This window comes from Cynocephalus volans, chromosome 9 (assembly GCF_027409185.1).
Source record: "Cynocephalus volans isolate mCynVol1 chromosome 9, mCynVol1.pri, whole genome shotgun sequence".
NCBI lineage: Eukaryota > Metazoa > Chordata > Mammalia > Dermoptera > Cynocephalidae > Cynocephalus > Cynocephalus volans.
In genome coordinates this window covers 140710238-140729430 of record NC_084468.1, presented here as the reverse complement: position 1 = coordinate 140729430, position 19193 = coordinate 140710238, and the positions used below count along the sequence as shown (strand labels likewise).

Here is a 19193-nt window from a genome sequence, read left to right as displayed (position 1 = left end):
TATGGAATTACCAGAAATGGGCAGACAGAATGGGATAATTTTTTCCCTTTATGCATAAAATCAATCCAGGGGTAAGAATGACATAAAGTGCCACTAGCCTAAAGTTCTGCAATTGTTTCCAGGTGTGAAACTCAGTATCAGGTACAAGGAACATGGTGTTCATTGGGGAGCTGCAGGGGCCCACATCTCATGGACCCCAAACACTCCCGATGGGTTACCAGGGCCTGCAGGTTTAGGGTGGGCCGAGCTAAACAGGTCAGTAGGTACAATGTTAGGGACAACTCATCACAGCAAGAAGTGGTGGCACTTCACAGAACTCACCCCAGTACAACACCTAATTCTTTCACGTGGACTCGTGTGTGTCCCCGAAGATATTCAGACAGCATTTTACTTTTAAGGTACATCTCCTGTAGTCTATCTTCAAGATGCATGATGCACTGTGAAGCCAATAACATTCATAATGAGAGCTAGAAATCAAATCTCTGCCAATATTTTAAAAGTTAGAATTCCCTGACTTTCTAAATACGTAGCTATATAGTCTCATCCATTTTAAACACACTTAAATTACAAACCATCTCAATCCTTGTCACTAGTAGATATAAGAATAAGTTCTTGTAAAACAATAAGGTTTACTTTTTCTAACAACTGCTAAGATTTTTCATATATACATCATTCTAGTCTTAAAAAGGCAGTTCTTACACAGTTGAAATCATTCTGTAAATACAATTATTTCCTGCTTTTAAAAAATTTTATAATCCTTTCCCATGTTATTAAGAATTCTTTGTCGATGTAATTTTTATGGCTAAATAGTTCTTGAGAATGTGAATTTACTATTATTTACTTAACCACAAGCAATTTGCATTTTTTTGTTGTTATAAATAATTTCGTAATGAACATCTTTTTTATTGTATTTTTCCTTCATCTCAGATTATTTTAGCCCAGTACATTCCCTGAATGGAACAAAGTCATTTTAAACTTTTTTTGTTTTGCTTTTGAGACTGTATTTTAACTAGGTCTTTAATAAAATAAAGAAAAGGCAATTATTTTCAAGACATCTTTACCCTTGGAATTGTGTCCAGCTTCATTTTTTAGAGAATAGCAACCATCTGTGTCTTTCACCAAAGGCAAAATGCTTTTGCATTTGGCAGGCAGAGCTATCCAAGCATCTTCAGTAAGACACCTGATGGCTTTGGCAAGGGTAATTCCATCATACATAATTTTCTTCTAGACCATTAGGCCTGTTATTTTCAAGGTAAAAAAGATTAACAGATGCATTTGAAAATGTTGATTTTGACCATCTGGGCCGATCAGTGACATGGAAAAAGTATCTGTTAGAGATGCCATCTTTTCAGTTTCTCATTGGTTTAAAATCTTAAATGCATGGTGTTGGGTGGATGAAACAACTAAGTGACTAAGACTAATAATCAAAGCGAGGAGGATTTTACCAATTCTCATGGAAATGTTTCCCTGAGTAAACAGAGTAAAGTGGTGAAAGGATCTCCTATTAAGTTGCAGTTCTTTACAGAGTGAAATACAAAGTTTTTAATAAGAGTGTTCTAAAATATTAAAAAGAACAATCATATTACATTGATTCCCTTATGTTAAAAGATATTTTATTTTAAAAAATAGTTAATTTGCAGTGTTTTCACAGTCTGCATGAAAACTTATGATGCAATGTGGAAATAAAGAGAACTCTGGTCTATATGGAATGTATACTAAATGTGAAATCAAAGCATTTAGAAATTTTAAAAAATTCTTGTTTATTAAATAGAACTGTGTTGGTGTTTTTTTCCTTCTCTTTCTAGGATTTTATTCCTGAGATGGATTTCTTCAATTTTTAACTCTGAAATTTTAAATAGCTACTTTCTCCTTTCGTACTGAAGACTCTAATAGTCATTTAATCACATGTTGTTTCATTCAATTGATTTTTAAGGAGGATTTTAAACAGCAGATAAGATTCTTCTTTGATCTTGCTTTTGTCAGGTTAAATAAGTCATTCATACTATTTAGTGGTTAAACATACTTCCATTCAAATGAAGTAAAGAGAATTAGCTATAGCAACTTATTGCTATGATAACTAAGATGTCAAATGTAACAAAAGCTACGTATTACAGAATGAAATATAAAAGTTTGATACATACTTAGAGCAGTAAAAAAAAGCTATGAAGTCTAATATATTTTCCTTCCCTTACAGAAAAGGAGATGTCAGCCTCAAAATCGGTATAATCCAATCTGCTTATAGAAAGAAAAACTGCCTACAAATGTAGAACAAAAAATAAGGTCATAATATGGTTCAGTTTAAAGCCCAAATAAAGGTGTTAGCAAAAAGATGTTGTCATTGTTTATAACCATTAATATTGTTTCACGAAACTAATTGTTATTAACTGCCATACTAACAGCAGCCATTTACTGAATGCGTATAACATCTAACACCGTTCCAAGTGCTTTACATTAATTCTCTAATTTTCATAACCATATGAGATGGGTTCTTTTATTTCTCTTTTATTTCTCTTATAGCTTTGCACATAAGGAAATTGAGGCTTTGAGAGGTCACACAGTCAGTAAGCAGGAGAACTTGGATCTGACTCCACGCTACTGGACTCCAAAGCTCCTGCACTGGCCATGGATGTATACTGGCTTTTAAAGTATCTTATATTGGCATGGTGCTTTGACAGTTTAGAAAGCAGTACATTTACTAATTTTGAGAGGATTCTCACAACACACTTGTTGAATAGTTACTATCTTCGTTTTATGAATGGGAAAGCTAGGTTCAGACACACACTTAGGACTGTCCACTGTCACACAATTAACCAATGGCCAAACCCTGACTTTAACCCAATTACGTTCAGTGGTCTTCCTGCCATACCACACTGCTACTTCTTTGACAACAACCAGACAATATTTCAGAGCACCTCTTTCAAAGCCACCAAAGTCTCAACTATTTCTGAGAAATGTGGTGCAATTATAGATTTGGTCCTAAGAACCCAGGAAAGCAACCACTTCATGAGCAATTAGTGCAGTTTGTTGTTAAATAGGTCTGTATCACTTTCAGAGGCCAGGAAGGAGATAACAGATGTTCTGGTTTGGGGCTATGCTGCAAAGAGCAACACTGTGCAGAAGGGAGGAAAGAGTGGAGAAAGCAGACTCTTTCATCTAAGCATGTATCCCTAAGGTCAGCTCATCTAAGTTTTCCTAGCTATCTGCCCTTAAACTTATCTTCTACCTTTGAAACCTTTCTCCCTCTAAGTGTATTTTCTCTTTCACTCAATCTCTCTGAGCATGTGTGTGTGTGTGTGTGTGTGTGCACGCGCGCGCACACACACACACAGAAAATAATTTGTTGTATACATTATTTCCAGTGGCTAGGGGAGAGCTGCTGATAATTTTCTAGGAGTTTATAGGCTCTGTTTGTTGCCTGTATTTAAAATAATGTTATGAAAGTGTTTTTAAAATTCCATTTGATGGGGCTGGCCAGTTAGCTCAGTTGGTTAGATGTGGTGCTAATAACACCAGGGTCTAGAGTTTGATCTCTGTGCTGGCCAGCTGCAAAAAAAAAAAAAAAAAAAAAAAAAAAGCCCATTTGAAAAGGAAAAATTGGTACCATCTTACATACGTACAACATATACAACTCTTTAAAATTTGAAGTGTTTACACAACAATATTCTGTTTTATCCTTAACACCTTTGTAAAGACAGTCACTAAAAAAAGGAACTACAATCCCTTCAAAAACTGGCCTGCTCAATATCTAATAAAAGGAGAACTAATGAGTTCTCCAATGGAGAATTTAAAATTTTCTTTTATGCTCGATCCCTCCCCATACCTTATTTACTTTACCATATACCTTGTTCAAAAAGATTTCAGTGCCACTCTATGTTGTTTCATGGAAGGGCTACTGTTACCAAAATCTATGCTGTTTGCTGGTTTTATGTTGCATGTTCTAATTTTACTTATGTTAACCTACAATTATATTAAAAATAACACATTTGAATTTGTGATTTTATAATCAAAATGTTGTTAAAAGCATTTTAAAATATATATGAGAATAAATACTTACAAAATCAGCAGGGAGGTGAAGCTTGTAAAGCTGTAAAATGGACTGAAGTAAACTGGACACCTGACTAGACACCAAAACATCCTGGCCTAGTTTCATGTTGTCCATCACTTTCCTCTGACTGGTGGCTACCTGGACACTCCACTTATCCGTGTCTGCAATAATACAGACAGCTTCAGCTATTGGCTCATCAAGCACTGGATGCTGAAAGAGAAACACAGTAGGTCAACTTTCCACAACACCTCCAAGTGACAATCAAAATGTCCAGAGGTTTTGTTTAGCATTAGACTAATGGTTAAAGTGATGATGGAAGTTTCTGAAATTTAGAGCTTTATAAGGACTTAAATAGGAGTGTCACTAAATCATCATTTAAAATTAATTTGATAAAAATTACATTTAATCATTTTTTTCTTACACCCGGGAGGTGCACTATCAATGTTAAATGTTCAGAGATAGGCAAAAATATACATACCATTCATAAACTCCAGGATATTAAAATCCATTTCTTTTTGAAAGATTGCACTCTCATTTTAAAATAGGGAAAATCAGAGTAAGGTATAGGATTCCACTGCCATTTCTCCAATAACAAGGCTAGGGAGGTTAACTTAGTATTCCTTAAAGTTATAGCTTTAATCATTAAGCATAATTCATATAGTTAACTATGTGTGCTACATACATAATCCCTAACAAGCAACTAAAATTAGACTGAGAGATGAATTTATTTATCCAAATTAGTCCAAAAGGTCAAAGTATGGCTACTGGAAAATGTATTTGAAATGTAAAATTCTCAAAAACTGGGCAGTTATGGATAAAGCAGGTTAACAACTAGTAAATTGTGCCATAGGGTAAATAGGGTAAACACTGAAGCAGTTAAGGAGAAGGGCTTTAAAAACTCTAATTTCTCAAATCTGATCAAAGCCTTACCACCAGCACCTCTGGCACACATACTTAGTGTATCCTGCAAGTATATAAATCAACATCACAACAGGATTGCCATTCTAGGCCCCAAATCAAGAGAGAGAGAAATGGGGGTGAAGGTTACAGAGACTGACAGACATATGTACCTCACAGCCAATGCACATGATCACGTTTTTCTAACGCTCATTTACCAAAGGAAAACTAGTATTGGCCTTCCTCTGTCATTCAATCCCTTCCACCATGCCATGGTGGCCATTTGTTGCTTTTGGCTGTTTTGCATAACTTCCTCCCAATAAATTCATCCTAATTTCCCTTTGGAGAATGATCTTTCCTGCATTAAGCCTGGTGGGACTGTAATCAGCACCCCATTCTCCCTTTATGAAGGTGTGGTCACATGATCCAAGCTATGCCAATTAGATGCTACTTTTCTGGGATCTCCCTGCAAATACGGGCACAGTAGTCTGAAAATGGTTGGTACCACCATATTCCTGAGCCGACAGCAATTAGCACAAATACCTTCTGGTAGTTCCTTGTTCCTGGACTGCCAGAGTTGCCTTGTATCCTGTCTATTCCAAGCCTCATTCTTTGGTCTTCCCATCAATTCTGTGAATTCCTAACATCCTTCCAGTAAAGTCCCTTCTGCCTAAGTTAACAAGAGTTGGTTTCTGCTAATTGCAACAAAGAATCAAAACAGATACACAACCCTGCCATCTGACAATTGGTTACCTGCAATTTTTAAGACTTAACACAAGTAGGGGGGAAGGCTGAAAATAGAAGTCAAAGATGTATGCTGTCATACTGTAATTTTAACAAGTGATTTGACTTTCTAGTCCTGAACTTTGCTATTAAAAATGGAGCCTATGCAGCTTTGTATTCCTCCTCCAAGATGGAAAAGAAGTGACTGGTGGGTGGGCTGAATTAAAACCTTGTTGGGACAATTTTTTCCTATACTTATCCTAGGGGGAAACATTCAGGACTTATATTTTCCCCATTTAGAGTAACAGCAATCAGGCAAGGCCTAATGCCCCAACATTTTCTTAAGCATATGTTAATCTTAAATATGAGAAATAAAGAATTTCATAAAGCATACCTCGGAATTAATGAAACCCAGTTTCTCAAGAAGGCTCTCATTTTGTATACTTAACTGAAGAGCAAAGGTTTTCTCACATATGTAATGACCCCACACTCCTATTCTCACCCAAAGGTTTTCATGAGCCCCTCACCACTACCCTTCTTACACACACATATACACACTCTCCAAAATAGACAGCTAAAGACATAGGGCCTCAGTGACTTCCCTTTACAAGTGCCTGCAAGTTCTCACTTAGTGTGTTGTAAATTCCCAGCAAGATGATGATGACTTGCCATCGATGTGCCTGGTCCTTATAAACAAAGAAAATGGAAATTTGAAAATTTAGAAGATTTGTATTTTGAGCTCAAGCCCTTTCACTGCTTTGCGTTTGTCAGAAATTCACAATGTGCTAGTAACGCCACAGAATAGATCTATAGTATGAAACTTTCTTTCATTACTGACCATATGCCAATATATATACAATGATTTAAATGCATGCCAATCATCTTTCACAGTAAAGTCTGTCTTTTTTTTTTTTAAATTAATTTGTAGTAGATAATTTAGGCCCTAGTTTTCAACTGAACTCAGTCTTCTAAATGATCTCCCCATTGCAGTGGTAGGGAAGGGAAGAGTGTGTCAATCCAACTGTCCAATAGTCTATAGACTATAAATTATATGGCACCACCACCAACACAAACAGCTTTGTTTTAAGCAACGATTTGCTGGAATAAGGGTAATGAAGCTAACTAGGTTGATGCATGGAAGATTCTCCAAGCATGAGTTTCATCATAAGGTTGTAGATCTAGGGCTGGCTGGTTAGATCAGTTGGTTAGGGCGTGGTGTTGATAACACCAAGGTCCAGGGTTCAATCTCTGTACCAACCAGCTGCCAAAAATAAATTAAAAAATAAAAACAAACAAAAAAAGGTTATAAATCTAGATACAATAACAAAAAGGGGCAGAGAAGTTGTCTTAATTATTATAAAAGTAACTAAACAGGTAAGAGAAATATTTTTAAAAATCTAATATGAAAAATGAGCACAAGTCATTTTTAAATCACTGGAGCAAAGAGGCAGAGACTTGAGGTAAGACTAAAGACTAATGGGTCCAAGGGTTGAGTTAACTAAAGGAATTTGCAAGCCCATTCCTTGAAGGCGGTGGGGGTGGTGTCGAATATTCTCCCTGTAACCTTAGTTCCTAGCACAGGAACTAGTGTTCGAAAAAGGTGACTTACTGAATAAAAATGAAACAGGTTAGTTAAAAAGCAGACGGCAGAGCTGAGGAGCATCTTGCATTCCCTAACAGCATGGGATCACTGACTTTTATGTATACTGGCTCCAGGAACAGAAAAGAACAAGCTGAATGTTTCAGAAGCATACCTTAAAAAAATACTCCAAGAATCACACATTCTTAGTCTACTAAATACCTAACACACAATTCCCTGAATATATTCACAGGGCAATCCAATTACCTCCATCTAACTACCTCATTTAGTAGCTACTCATATATTTACTGAAGAATAAACACCTTTTAAAGGAAGAAGAAAATAGAGGGAAATTTAAACAGTCAAGAAAAAGAAATGGATGCTGGAAAGAGATAAAAAACATCAGCAACTACTTTAGTTGCAATTTAAGGGGTACTAGGACCACTGGCTGCCCAGGCTTGAACTTCTATACGGTCAGAGAGATGAAGCTTGTTTTGGTGATTCTGGAGATTTCTGATAATCTTTCCAAAGGAAATTCACCCCTATTAGAGAGAGGGCAGTTTAAAACATACATATGGGGTGGGCTGGTTATCTCAGTTGGTTAGAGCAGTGGTGTTATAACACTAAGGTAAAGTTTGGATCCCAGCCACCAAAACAAAGACAAACAAACAAAAATTATGTTTTGACTTATCAGTCAATTTCTAAGCTTTAAAATTTAAAGAACTCCAAGATCCAGAAAACCGTGTTTGAATTTGTCACAGAAATACACACATCCTCTGCCCCTGTACTCAATTTAAATTCTTTTTAGGGAAAGCTCTATTTTTAAAGCATATATAGAACCACAATAAACAAAGGAAACACTGAATTATAGTGTGTTTCTTTTTAAACTAACTTTTGCTTATTAGCCACACCTTAATGGTGAAATCTGTCAAGCAGATTTTTTAAGTTCACAATTTTATCAAGTTCACATGCCTATTAGGGTGTACACACACACACACACACACACACACACACACACACACACACACACACACACACACACACACACACACACACACACACACACACACACACACATCATGTATAGAAATATACATGGAGCATTACTTTCAAGAAATAAGTACTCTAAGAAATGCTGTAAAACATAAAACTGAATGATTCAAACACCTATTAAAAGCCTGACTTATCCATCCACTTTTTTAGGGCTTGGGGTTTGTATTAGGTCGTATGAGAACCCTTTTTCGGCTGCGCCCCATCATGGCGCTAGCTACCCTTCTCTTCTGCCTTTTTCCTTCCCGCCGGCGCCACAATACCTTCCTGCCGGCATGAATCGTGCACCAATCAGCACAGGCTCCCTGCTCCCGGCCCCTTAGCAACATAATCCATCCAATCCCCAAACGCCCCGTGTCCCCTGTAAACCTATCAACTCTCTTCTAACCCTATAAAACAGATGTACTCGCGAAATAAATTGGAACTTCTCTGGCGAGCTGCCTTGCGTTTGTGCCTCATCCTTTCATTGGTGCTGAAACCTGGGAGGCAGGATTGTCCACTGTGGGCCCTGTCTCCGTCTCAACCAAGGCGGCTCGCCCTCGTCCACCTTTTCGGGCGCTGGCTCTTCGCACTCACCACCGCTTCCACCCATGGGTAAGTCTCACTTATAGGGCTGCCATCCTCTTCTGGGCTAAAGCAGAGCAGTTATCGACCAACAAGGCTCCGACGCGCCCTTAAGAGATGTAAAGTTACACCCCATTAAGACCTTTACGGTCGTGGCGGACCCTCCAGCTACCCACTCCCTTCACTCCAGGAGCCTTTGAGCGTGAGGGTTCAGGGTGGAGGCTCCTTTCTGCTTCTCTCTCTCTCTCTCTGGATGCTAAAACGGGTTCCAAAAATCCTAGTACTAGGTTCCTTGTGGCCTCTGGCACTGTGCCTCCTGGGAGCTTGAAGTGTGGGTGATGACCCTCCTCCTAATCCGGTTCCTATAGAACCACTGTGGCTCACAAACTCCTCGGGGGATGCCTCCTGGATTTTGCTGACCCACTTCCGGCCTGGGGATTCATTTCCTTGTTTTCTCTTTTTCTCTTCCTCTTGATTTCCTTATCTCTGTCCACTTCACAATGGGAGCCTCCTCATCCCTTCCGGAAACCTCACCCCTCAAATGCTTACTCAGAAACCTTACTGTACTCTCCCTCACACCAGATATTAAGCCAAAGCTCTCGATCAGATTTTGCACTCAAGATTGGCTCCAGTACCCCCTGGACAACCAAAACCATTAGCCTTTTGAGGGATCTCTAGACCCAGACCTCCTTTGCGACCTTTTTAACTATTGCCAGTGCCTCAAAAAGTGGAAGGAGATCCCCTATGTCGAGGCTTTTCACCTCCTAAGACAAAATCCCCATCTTTGTTTTTTTTTTTTTTTTTTTTTTGTCTTTCTGTGACCGGCGGCACTGAGCGCACCGGCCATCCTTATATAGGATCCGAACCCGCGGTGGGAGCACTGCTGCACTCCCAGCGCCGCACTCTCCCGAGTGCGCCACGGGGTCGGCCCGCCCATCTTTGTTCTTCATGCTCTCCCTCCCAAGTCCTCCTGGCCTGTACGTCTCCACCCCTTCTTGACCCTCCTACTTTCGATCCTGCGGATGAACCACCCACATACCGCCCACCTCCCTCCGCTCCCACTTCCCCCTCTGCCTCAGTTTCCTCTCCGCCATCTTCCATTTCAGCTTCCCTTTCCACTCCAATTCCACAGCTGCTGCCCATTTCCCCTCCTCCCACAAAACCTTTTAGTCCTCCACAGACTAGATCACAGGGGCTCCCTCTGGTCCCTCCCACTATTGCACCGCTTCGAGAGGTGGCTGGCCCAGAAGGGGTAATCAGAGTTCACGTACCTTTTTCCATCTCTGATCTCACACAATTAGAGAAGAAACTGGGCTCCTTTACCACTGACCCCACCACCTATGTTAGGGAGTTTCAGTGGATCCTGCAGGCTTACAGTCTCACACACCATGACATATACATGTTGATAGCTAACACTCTCCTTCCTGAGGAGTGAAGGAGTGTATGGGAATTGGCCCAAGCCCATGCAGACGAAACACACAGGACTAATCCTAACCACCCTACAGGTCCCAAATGCAGTTCCAGAACAGGATCCCCAATGGGATTATAACACCCCTATTGGCATAAATTCCCATGATGTTTTTGCTTCCTGCCTTGAAGCTGGCCTCAAACGGGCTCCTCGAAAAGTTGTAAATTTCCAAAAGGTGCAGGAAGTAACACAAAAAAAGGAAGAAACCCCTTCCGAATTTTTAGACAGGTTAACCAAGGCCCTTCAACAATATACCAATCTAGACCCAGAAACCCCAGATGGTTGTCATGTTTTAATGACCTATTTCCTAGCCCAGAGCTACCCCGACATTAGGGCTAAATTAAAAAAGCTAGAGCAGGGGCCCGCTACTCCTCAGACAGAAATTCTTATGGTGGCTTTTAAGGTTTTTCATAATAGAGAGGAGGATAAGGAACACCGCAAGCAGAGAGCTAATCAGGCAAATTTTCAGATGCTTGCACAAATAATCCAAGGACAGCCGCAACCCAGGCACCCACAAACCCATAAGCTTCCCCCTGGAACCTGCTTTAAATGCAGAAAAGAGGGACACTGGGCAAAAGCCTGCCCCTCTCCTCGGCCTCCAACCACTCCCTGTCCCAAATGCCACAGGAGGGGCCATTGGGGATCTGATTGCCCTGCCACCTGAAGTGGAGAGGGGCCAATCACCCCACAGTCTAAGCCCGACCTGTTGGGACTAGCAGGAGAAGATTGATGGGGCCTTGGGTCTCTGTTCCCGACCATGACCATCATGACACAGGAACCCAGGGTGCGGCTTGTGGTGGATGGGTGCCCCATTTCCTTCCTCTTAGACACCGGAGCCACTTTTTCGGTCCTGAGGGAGTTCTGGGGCCCAACTACACCTTCCACCCGTCCTATTGTCAGGGTAAGAGGTAAACAGATTTTCCCTCGTAAAACCCCCCTATTAACATGCACAATGCAAGATGTTTCCACACCCTTCTCACATCCTTCCTTGTCATGCCCCAATGTACCATCCCTCTACTGGGAAGAGATATTCTCTCCCTGGCCAGAACTCTGTATAACCTAACTAAGGGTCGCCGTGATGAACCCCTACTCTCCTCCCCCCACCATCCCTTTTTAAAATTACGACAGACCCTTGTACAGGCGCCGGCACTTCATCTCCCTGATCTCTCTAAACCGTTCTTCTTGTACATCCATGAAAAGGGTGGATAGGCACTCGGGGTGTTGGGACAAAATTATGGACCCACCTTTGCTCCCGTAGCATACCTTTCTAAGCAGTTAGATCCCACCGTCCGTGGATGGGCACCCTGCATGAGGGCCCTAGCCGCCGGACAGCTCTTACAAAAGGAGGCATACAAATTAACTTTCGGGGCACCATTAACTATCCTTTCCCCCCACCACTTAAGGATCTCCTGACATACAAGGGACTTCAATCCCTCCCTCCATCCAGGGTTTTGTCCCTTCTCACCTCCTTCCTCAAAAACCCTGACATCACCTTTCTTCCATGCCCCCCCTTAAATCCTGCCACTTTACTTCCCATACCTTGTCCTTCAGGTATAGGCGCCCCTTCCCATGATTGCCTGGAGGCCCTAGAAAACTTCCTGCCCTGTCACTCCTCTATTTCAGAAGGACCTCTCTCTCATCCCGATTACATTTGGTTTATGGACGGTAGTTCTTTCAGACAGGACTCTGCCCATTATGCAGGATATGCCGTAACCTCTCTCACCAAAATCATAGAAGCCAAACCCCTACCCCCAGGCACTACCAACCAACAGGCTGAGCTTACAGCAGTTACAAGAGCCTATATTTTAGCCCAAGGTAAATCCCTCACGCTTTACACTGACTCCAAATATGTTTTCCACATCCTGTTGTCCCATGCTGCTGTGTGGAGGGAAAGGGGCCTACTCACCACAAAAGGAAACTCAATCACTAATTCATCCTTTATCACCAAACTTATAGAGGGCTCTCGTCTGCCCATCTGGCTAGGGGTAGTTCACTGCAAGTCTCATCACAAAGACAACTCCCCTATCACACAGGGCAATTCCAGGGCCGACGCGGCTGCACGAACAGCGGCCATGAATCCCGAACATAAACCTGCTCACCTTTTAGCCGCCCTCACTGACATACCCCCTGCCGACAATACGGCCCTGTTCCAGCTTCTACATGCTCTCTTCCACACTAGCCCCCAAACTTTAACAATCTTTTTACAAACTTTCTTTACACTCACCCCTTTAGATAAATCCCTCCTACAGGAAATTTCCCTTACTTGTAAAGTCTGCCAGCGCTCTAACCCCAACACTCCTTTAAAACGTAAACCTTTCCCCTCCCACCAGGCCAGAGGTCACACACCTGCAGCTGGTTGGCAGGTGGATGTCACTAACATGCCACCTGTATGACGCACCAGATATCTCCTAGTGTTCGTAGATACCTTCTCTGGATAGGTAGAGGCCTTCCCCACATCTAATAAAAGGGCTATTACAGTGGCGTCTATCCTTCTCTCTTCAGATTATCCCTAGGTTTGGAATGCCCACTTCATTACAGTCAGACAATGGTCCTGAGTTTATCTCTCAGGTTACCCAGAAAGTTTCCCAAGCTCTCTCTTTTCAGTGGCACTTACACTGTCCCTATTGTCCCCAGGGTTCCGGAAAGGTAGAGAGATCCAACAGAACTCTTAAAAATATTTTAACAAAATTATCCTTAGAATTACACCTGGACTGGGTTCAGCTACTCCCGTTGGCCTTATTCAGGGCTCTTCCAAAAAAACCCTCTCTGTTGTCTCCTTTTGAAATAATGTACGGGCGTCCCCTCTTACCTCCAGGGCTCCCTCCCTCACAGGGTCCAATACCGCCAGACCTCAATTTACCTCTCCTTTTCCCTCTCCACTCTGAACTTTGGAAATTTCAAGATTGGCTTCTTCCTGACCCTGGTTCCTCTCAAAACTTCTTGCCTCTCCACCCTGGACAACTAGTATATTACAACTCCCCAGAAGAAAAAGGACCTCTCACGCCCAAGTGGGAGGGCCCCCACCCAGTTATTCTTTGCACCCCTACGGCCGCCAAACTCTTTACCTGGTAACCGTTTTACTCCCTGGATTCACATTTCTAGATTAAAACCGGACACCCGGAACCTCGTCCCCACCGGCGTCCAGGATATCTCAGAAGAGTCCCGAGGCTCCCCTCCATCTACTCCTTCTCCCTCTTATTCTTGTACTCCGGACCCATCTAATCCCCTGAAATTGCGATTTTCCCGCATTCCTGCTCTTCCTCTCATCAACCGCAAGGATGCTCCCTTTTAGTATTCTTAACACTTTAATATCCTCCTCCTCTTTCTCTTTATACTTCCTCAAAGTTCCTCTTCTCCGTCTTATGTATGGAGATTTAAGGTGAGAGAGTCATACACACACACAAAACACCAAAGTCACCCATTTGGCCGCTACTGCGGACTGCTCTATCAAAGGTTGCTCTGAGGCTTTCACTATCACTCTTTCCAATTCCAAGTTAGTTAAACAAGCCAACTACCCTTACCTTTGCTTCCTCTTTGATCAGACCCGCGATTACTGCCGCTGGTGGTCTGACACCTATGGTGGCTGTCCATATTGGTCATGTAAGATCCACTGGGGGTTAGGGTGTATGGGACAGCCTACTGGTAGGAGACTTTTTCAGTGTGACGGCAAACGACAGTGTTCTTTAACTATCCAGGACCCATGGGAGAGCCGATGGGCTACCAGGGTCCTTGCTTCTATTTACTATAATGGCTATGCTTCACACCCCTGCGGAACTTTTGAAATATCCCGTGAGTATGTTCCTCTTCACGACCCTATATCTCTTGTCTCTACAGACATAAAACATCATGAATAGAACATCATATCGTCTTTAGAAAATGCCCCTTCCCTTCATGCCTCGGGCTCCCCTGTATATACTTGGTTACAGATCATCTCCGATACCCTGTCCTTTTTAAACCAGACTGTTCTATCCATTTCCCCCAGAAATTGCTTTTTGTGCACCTCCTGGGCTCGCCCCTGCTTGCCGCTGTCCCAGTCAACAACACCGACTCACTCCTTCGTCCAAACCCTTCCCAGGCCCCACTGCCCTCTTCACCCCTACCCAATGTTCCTTTGTGGGAGCCTGAGGATGGCAACCACACCCTCCTCCCTAGAACATGCCTTTGTGGCCCCACTATTTCCAAATCTTTCAATGACCCCTTTTGCCAATACAGTCTTAACCTCACAAATACTTCTCATGCATCGCCTGGAACCTTTTTTTGGTGCAATGGAATCCTTACCACCACTTTCCTCCCCAACATAACTTCTCCTTGCCTTCTCGTAACTGTTGTTCCCCAGCTCACCCTATACACCAGCTCAGAAATGTTTCACCTTCTTAATCCCCCAGACCGACAGAAAAGAGCGGCTTTCCTCCCTATCTCGGTTGGTATGTCTTTTTTTTTTTTTGTCTTTTTGTGACGGGTAAGGGGATCGCAACCCTTGGCGTGGTGTCAGCTGCACCGTGCTCAGCCAGTTAGCGCACCAGTGATTCCTATATAGGATCCGAACCCGCGGCGGGAGCACTGCTGCGCTCCCAAGCGCTGCACTCTCCTGAGTGCACCACGGGGCCGGCCCGGGGTTGGTATGTCTTTAACCATCTCCATCGCCAGTGCTGGCCTCTCCGGAGGAGCCTTGGGCCACTCTCTGTGGGCTGTCGAAGATATTAAATCCAGGTTAGAAAGGGCCCTCACATCCACGGCGGAATCTCTAACCTCCCTACAAAAACAAATAACTTCTTTGGCCCAAGTGACCCTCCAGAACAGGAGAGCCCTTGATCTGCTCACAGCGGAAAAAGGTGGCACCTGCCTCTTCCTAAGAGAAGAATGTTGTTATTATATTAACAAATCGGGTGTGGTAGAAAATAACATCATTAAACTCACTGAACTAGCTACCAGCCTGCGTGCCCCACCCGACTCCAGCCCATTCTCCTCTCTAATGTCCAACCCTCTCCTAACCTGGGTTTGGCCCATCCTCGGCCCCCTCTCTGTAATCCTTCTGATATGCCTTTTTTTTTACCTTGTATACTCAAGTTTTTACAAACCCAAGTGGGCAAAATTTCTAACCAGACTTTTAACCAGCTTTTACTTAGAAACTACCAGCTCCTAGCTACTGATGAACTCTCCGCCTCTTCTCGGAAACGCCTCACCACGTGCTGATGAAACACACAGGACGCGATGGACTGCCTTCCTAGATGCCCTTTCCTCCGACGCCTGGCTACGACACCCGGTTTTTACACATCAGGAGTGGACTCAACAGATTATCGACTTACGGCTGCAGGGAACTTTCATCCATTTCACCCCCCAGGAGGTTCTTTTATATTCCACCATATTATGGGATCTCCTGACCATATTCCTCCCTGACACTCCAACCCCTTCCCAAACGACACCCTCTACCAGCAGGAAGTAGGCAGAGAGAAAAAGGACGTCGCCCCTATTCTAACAAAACGGGAGGAATATTAGGTCGTATGAGAACCATTTTTCGGCTGCGCCCCATCATGGCGCTAGCTACCCTTCTCTTCTGCCTTTTTCCTTCCTGCCGGCGTGAATTGCGCACCAATCAGCACAGGCTCCCTGCTCCTGGCCCCTTAGCAACATAATCCATCCAATCCCCAAACGCCCCGTGTCCCCTGTAAACCTATCAACTCTCTTCTAACCCTATAAAACAGATGTACTCACTAAATAAATCGGAACTTCTCCGGCGAGCTGCCTTGTGTTTGTGCCTCATCCTTTCAGTTTGGGCATGGGGACTGATAGCAAAGAAAGAGGAAGGGGAGGCTTGGCTGCACACTGACATTGACATGAGTCTCACTTTGGCCTCCTGTATACATTAAGGAAAAGGGAGACACATTGTAGATAACCATCAGCTTAGTAAGTAAGATTATTTGGTAAAATTCTTCCTCTTAATGTTAAAATCTTTTTTTTCCCCAAAGGGCTTTGTTGTTTTGACTAAATATCACTAGAAAAACAAACCAAAAAAACCCACACCATACCCTTTTAAAAGTTTTCCTCTAAATTTTTGTATCAGATTAATCAGGTCCTCTGATGTTTGAGTTTTGAATGAAAATCTGAGGGAAATACTATTATTAAAAACAGTAATTTCCATTTAAAATGCCTGTATGTTTGAGAAACTTTGTGAACCTTATGGACTCTTCTTATATATGTTAATTTTCCTTTCCTCTTTCAAGCTAAAGGGAATCATTTTTGAAATAAGTTTCCTGCCCACAGAATTTGTCAAATTCTCAGAATATCAGAATGAGTCTGTAATATATTTCTACTTTTTCCATAATATGAGGCCCCAAAAGTGCTGCTTTATCACTGCCCCCCTGCATGCCCACACCTCCCTGAGTATCCAATCACAACCAAGGTGATGATGTAGAGCTACCAGCCTGGTGCCTCTTGGCACCCCCTCTCCGAACCACTGCCGTCACAGTTTCCATGCCTACCATGGAAACTTCACCGGGCAACTCAGAAACTCCTGACAGGGACAGGAGGATAAAAACAGCAGAGATCAGCAAAGAGCTGCAGATAACTGTTAGGGTGGATGACCAATCTCCATCAGGGAAAGAAGGAACGGCCATATGTTTGTTACCATTTTTCCCTTGCTCTGCTCAATGAGAAGTTAGAAACAATCATTTATTCAGTTCTACCTTGTCAGTACCTTATTTACCAAACTATTTTCCTGAGAATATTTCTCAAGATAGATTAACAAATGAAATGCTTTGTTTTATAGATCTTCAGAACTTTCTCAAAATTTCTTGGCTATTATAGCTTGTTGAATCAGTAGAATAAACCTGGTTAATTTGTAGCCTCTGAGGGCTTGTGGGTCTGTTTCCTGGGAGTAGTAAATGCCTAGGACATTCGAATTTCAAGATTCTAGGCCAGATTTCTCAATATACAAAATATGCTGCCTCAACTCACACACACGTGATTTCTGCTTAACTTAAACTTCAGGAAAAAGAAGTGTGTACAAGGTTTAGATAATCAGAAGAGCTGTGGTTCTGGTAATTCAACAAAGGCAACAGTAAGATGACAGCAAGGGTTCTGAAGTCAGGCAAGAGTGTGTTTGACTACTACCTCAGTCACTTACTAGCTGTGGGACCTTTAGCAACTCATTAATCTGGGCCTCAGTTTCTACATGTGTAAAAAGGGATAAAAATTCAAGAGTTTTGTGAGTTTTTTTTTTTTTTTTTTGGCAGCTGGTGGTATGAGGATCCGAACCCTTGACCTTGGTGTTAAAGCTCCATACTCTAAACAACTGACCTAACCGGCCAGCCTGCTGTGCAATTTAAATGAGGTTTAATTCACAAGTTTTCTGTGAGAAAAATGTGTGTGAAACATGTACCTCAGTGCCTAACACATTAGATACTCAAACATTCATTTTGTTTTCCTACATCATCCCCTCTCTAAATTGATCATGTTCCCTAAAACCTCAAATTCAGAGCTCATGAACAGTGAGAGTATGGACAGACTGGACAACACTGCCCTAGTTTATGTACTTTACCTAAACCCTCAAACTTCCTAAAATACCACATTATCATTTTCCTTGCCAACTCAAAAATCTACACTAGCATAGCACACCCAAACCGTTAACTTAAAACTGTTTTTCCCCCATACTTAAAGCTCTTCAGTGTGGGCTCGCCGCACCTATACACATGAGGAGTCCACAGAAGTTATCTTTTAACTCTATTGTTCCATGAACTTTTTGAAGTACCTTTGTATTTCCCTCCCAGTGCTCTCTTCTCCAGGGTAGGAAGACTCCTGCCTCTTACCTCAACTTCTGCCCAGAATGTCTTCCCTGTCACCTTAAGTTTACAATCCTTCAAGAGCCCAGCTTGGGTGCCCTCCCCCACCCATGAAACCTTCCCACACTTACTGCTCTTCCTTTGACCTCTAAGAGCATTTCATGTCTACATCATTCATTTCGGCATTTAATCACACACTGTCTTAACTTGTTCTTGACTTCACATCTGTTTGTCTACTCAGAGATTTTATAAGTAACTCAAGGGGATAAATCATGTTTATTCTTCTTCTGCAGCCTCTGAAATGAGCATAACACAGTGCTAAGCATGTGGGAAATACCTAATACATTCTAGCTGTGTTGAACAATTTATTTTTGGATTCAATCTAGTTCCTATTAAGTTATCTGCACAGTTATTAATATATTTGTTTTCCATATACCACACTGAAATGACCAGCATTTCACATGATTATCTATTTTTAACTTGATAAAGAGTAAGAGAATGCCATTCTCACATATATGCTTCCTATAACTACTTATTAGTCCACCATGACATTTTTCCTGAGGAGTGGGCAGGAACACAGTCCTGCTCTACTAATGGGAACAAGGACAAAAAATGTAAGAGCTTATTAAGTATCATGGCATGTCAGAAATAGAGTCTAGGAACTCACTAAGTGTTTCCAACTTTTAGCTCAATGTACCTGCCAACCTCTCTACTATGAAATCCTGGGATCTCATAAGGGTGGAAATTCCTTAGAAGAGAAGACTGCAAGAAGTGTGAACAATACTCTAAACTTAACGGTCAACAGGAAAAACACAGCTACCTCTGTTATGAATTTTGCTAAGAAACTCCCCCATCTTTATGCTGCTCACATTGCCCAACAGATACTCCAAACTTACTCTTTATCAATCCTCAAATATGTCTCAGTCCCCTTGTGTATTATAGCCAGCAGCAGAGAAACTTCTGTACTCATAACCAGCTCTAAAATCTGCACAATAGTTATAATAGCACAGGCTTAACAGTCAGGGATGAGCCACCGGGAAGCCTCTTTAAAACAAAAGAGAACAGTTGATTTGATTTAATAATTAGAAG

General features: G+C 42.2%; 1 protein-coding gene across 2 annotated transcripts in view; it reads right to left on the bottom strand.

Moving 5' to 3' along the window:
* FNIP2 (folliculin interacting protein 2) overlaps positions 1-19193 on the bottom strand; it is a 226989-nt gene that overhangs the window by 93327 nt on the left and 114469 nt on the right. Inside the window, exons 16-17 of one of the 2 annotated variants that reach the window (XM_063107875.1) lie at positions 4055-4255; positions 322-437 (exon numbers count right to left, since the gene is read on the bottom strand). The exons of the other annotated variant lie outside the window; for it this stretch is intronic. Of the exons in view, the coding sequence (XP_062963945.1) occupies positions 322-437; positions 4055-4255 (317 nt within the window). The remainder of the gene's footprint in view (positions 1-321; positions 438-4054; positions 4256-19193) is intronic. 2 annotated transcript variants of the gene reach the window in all.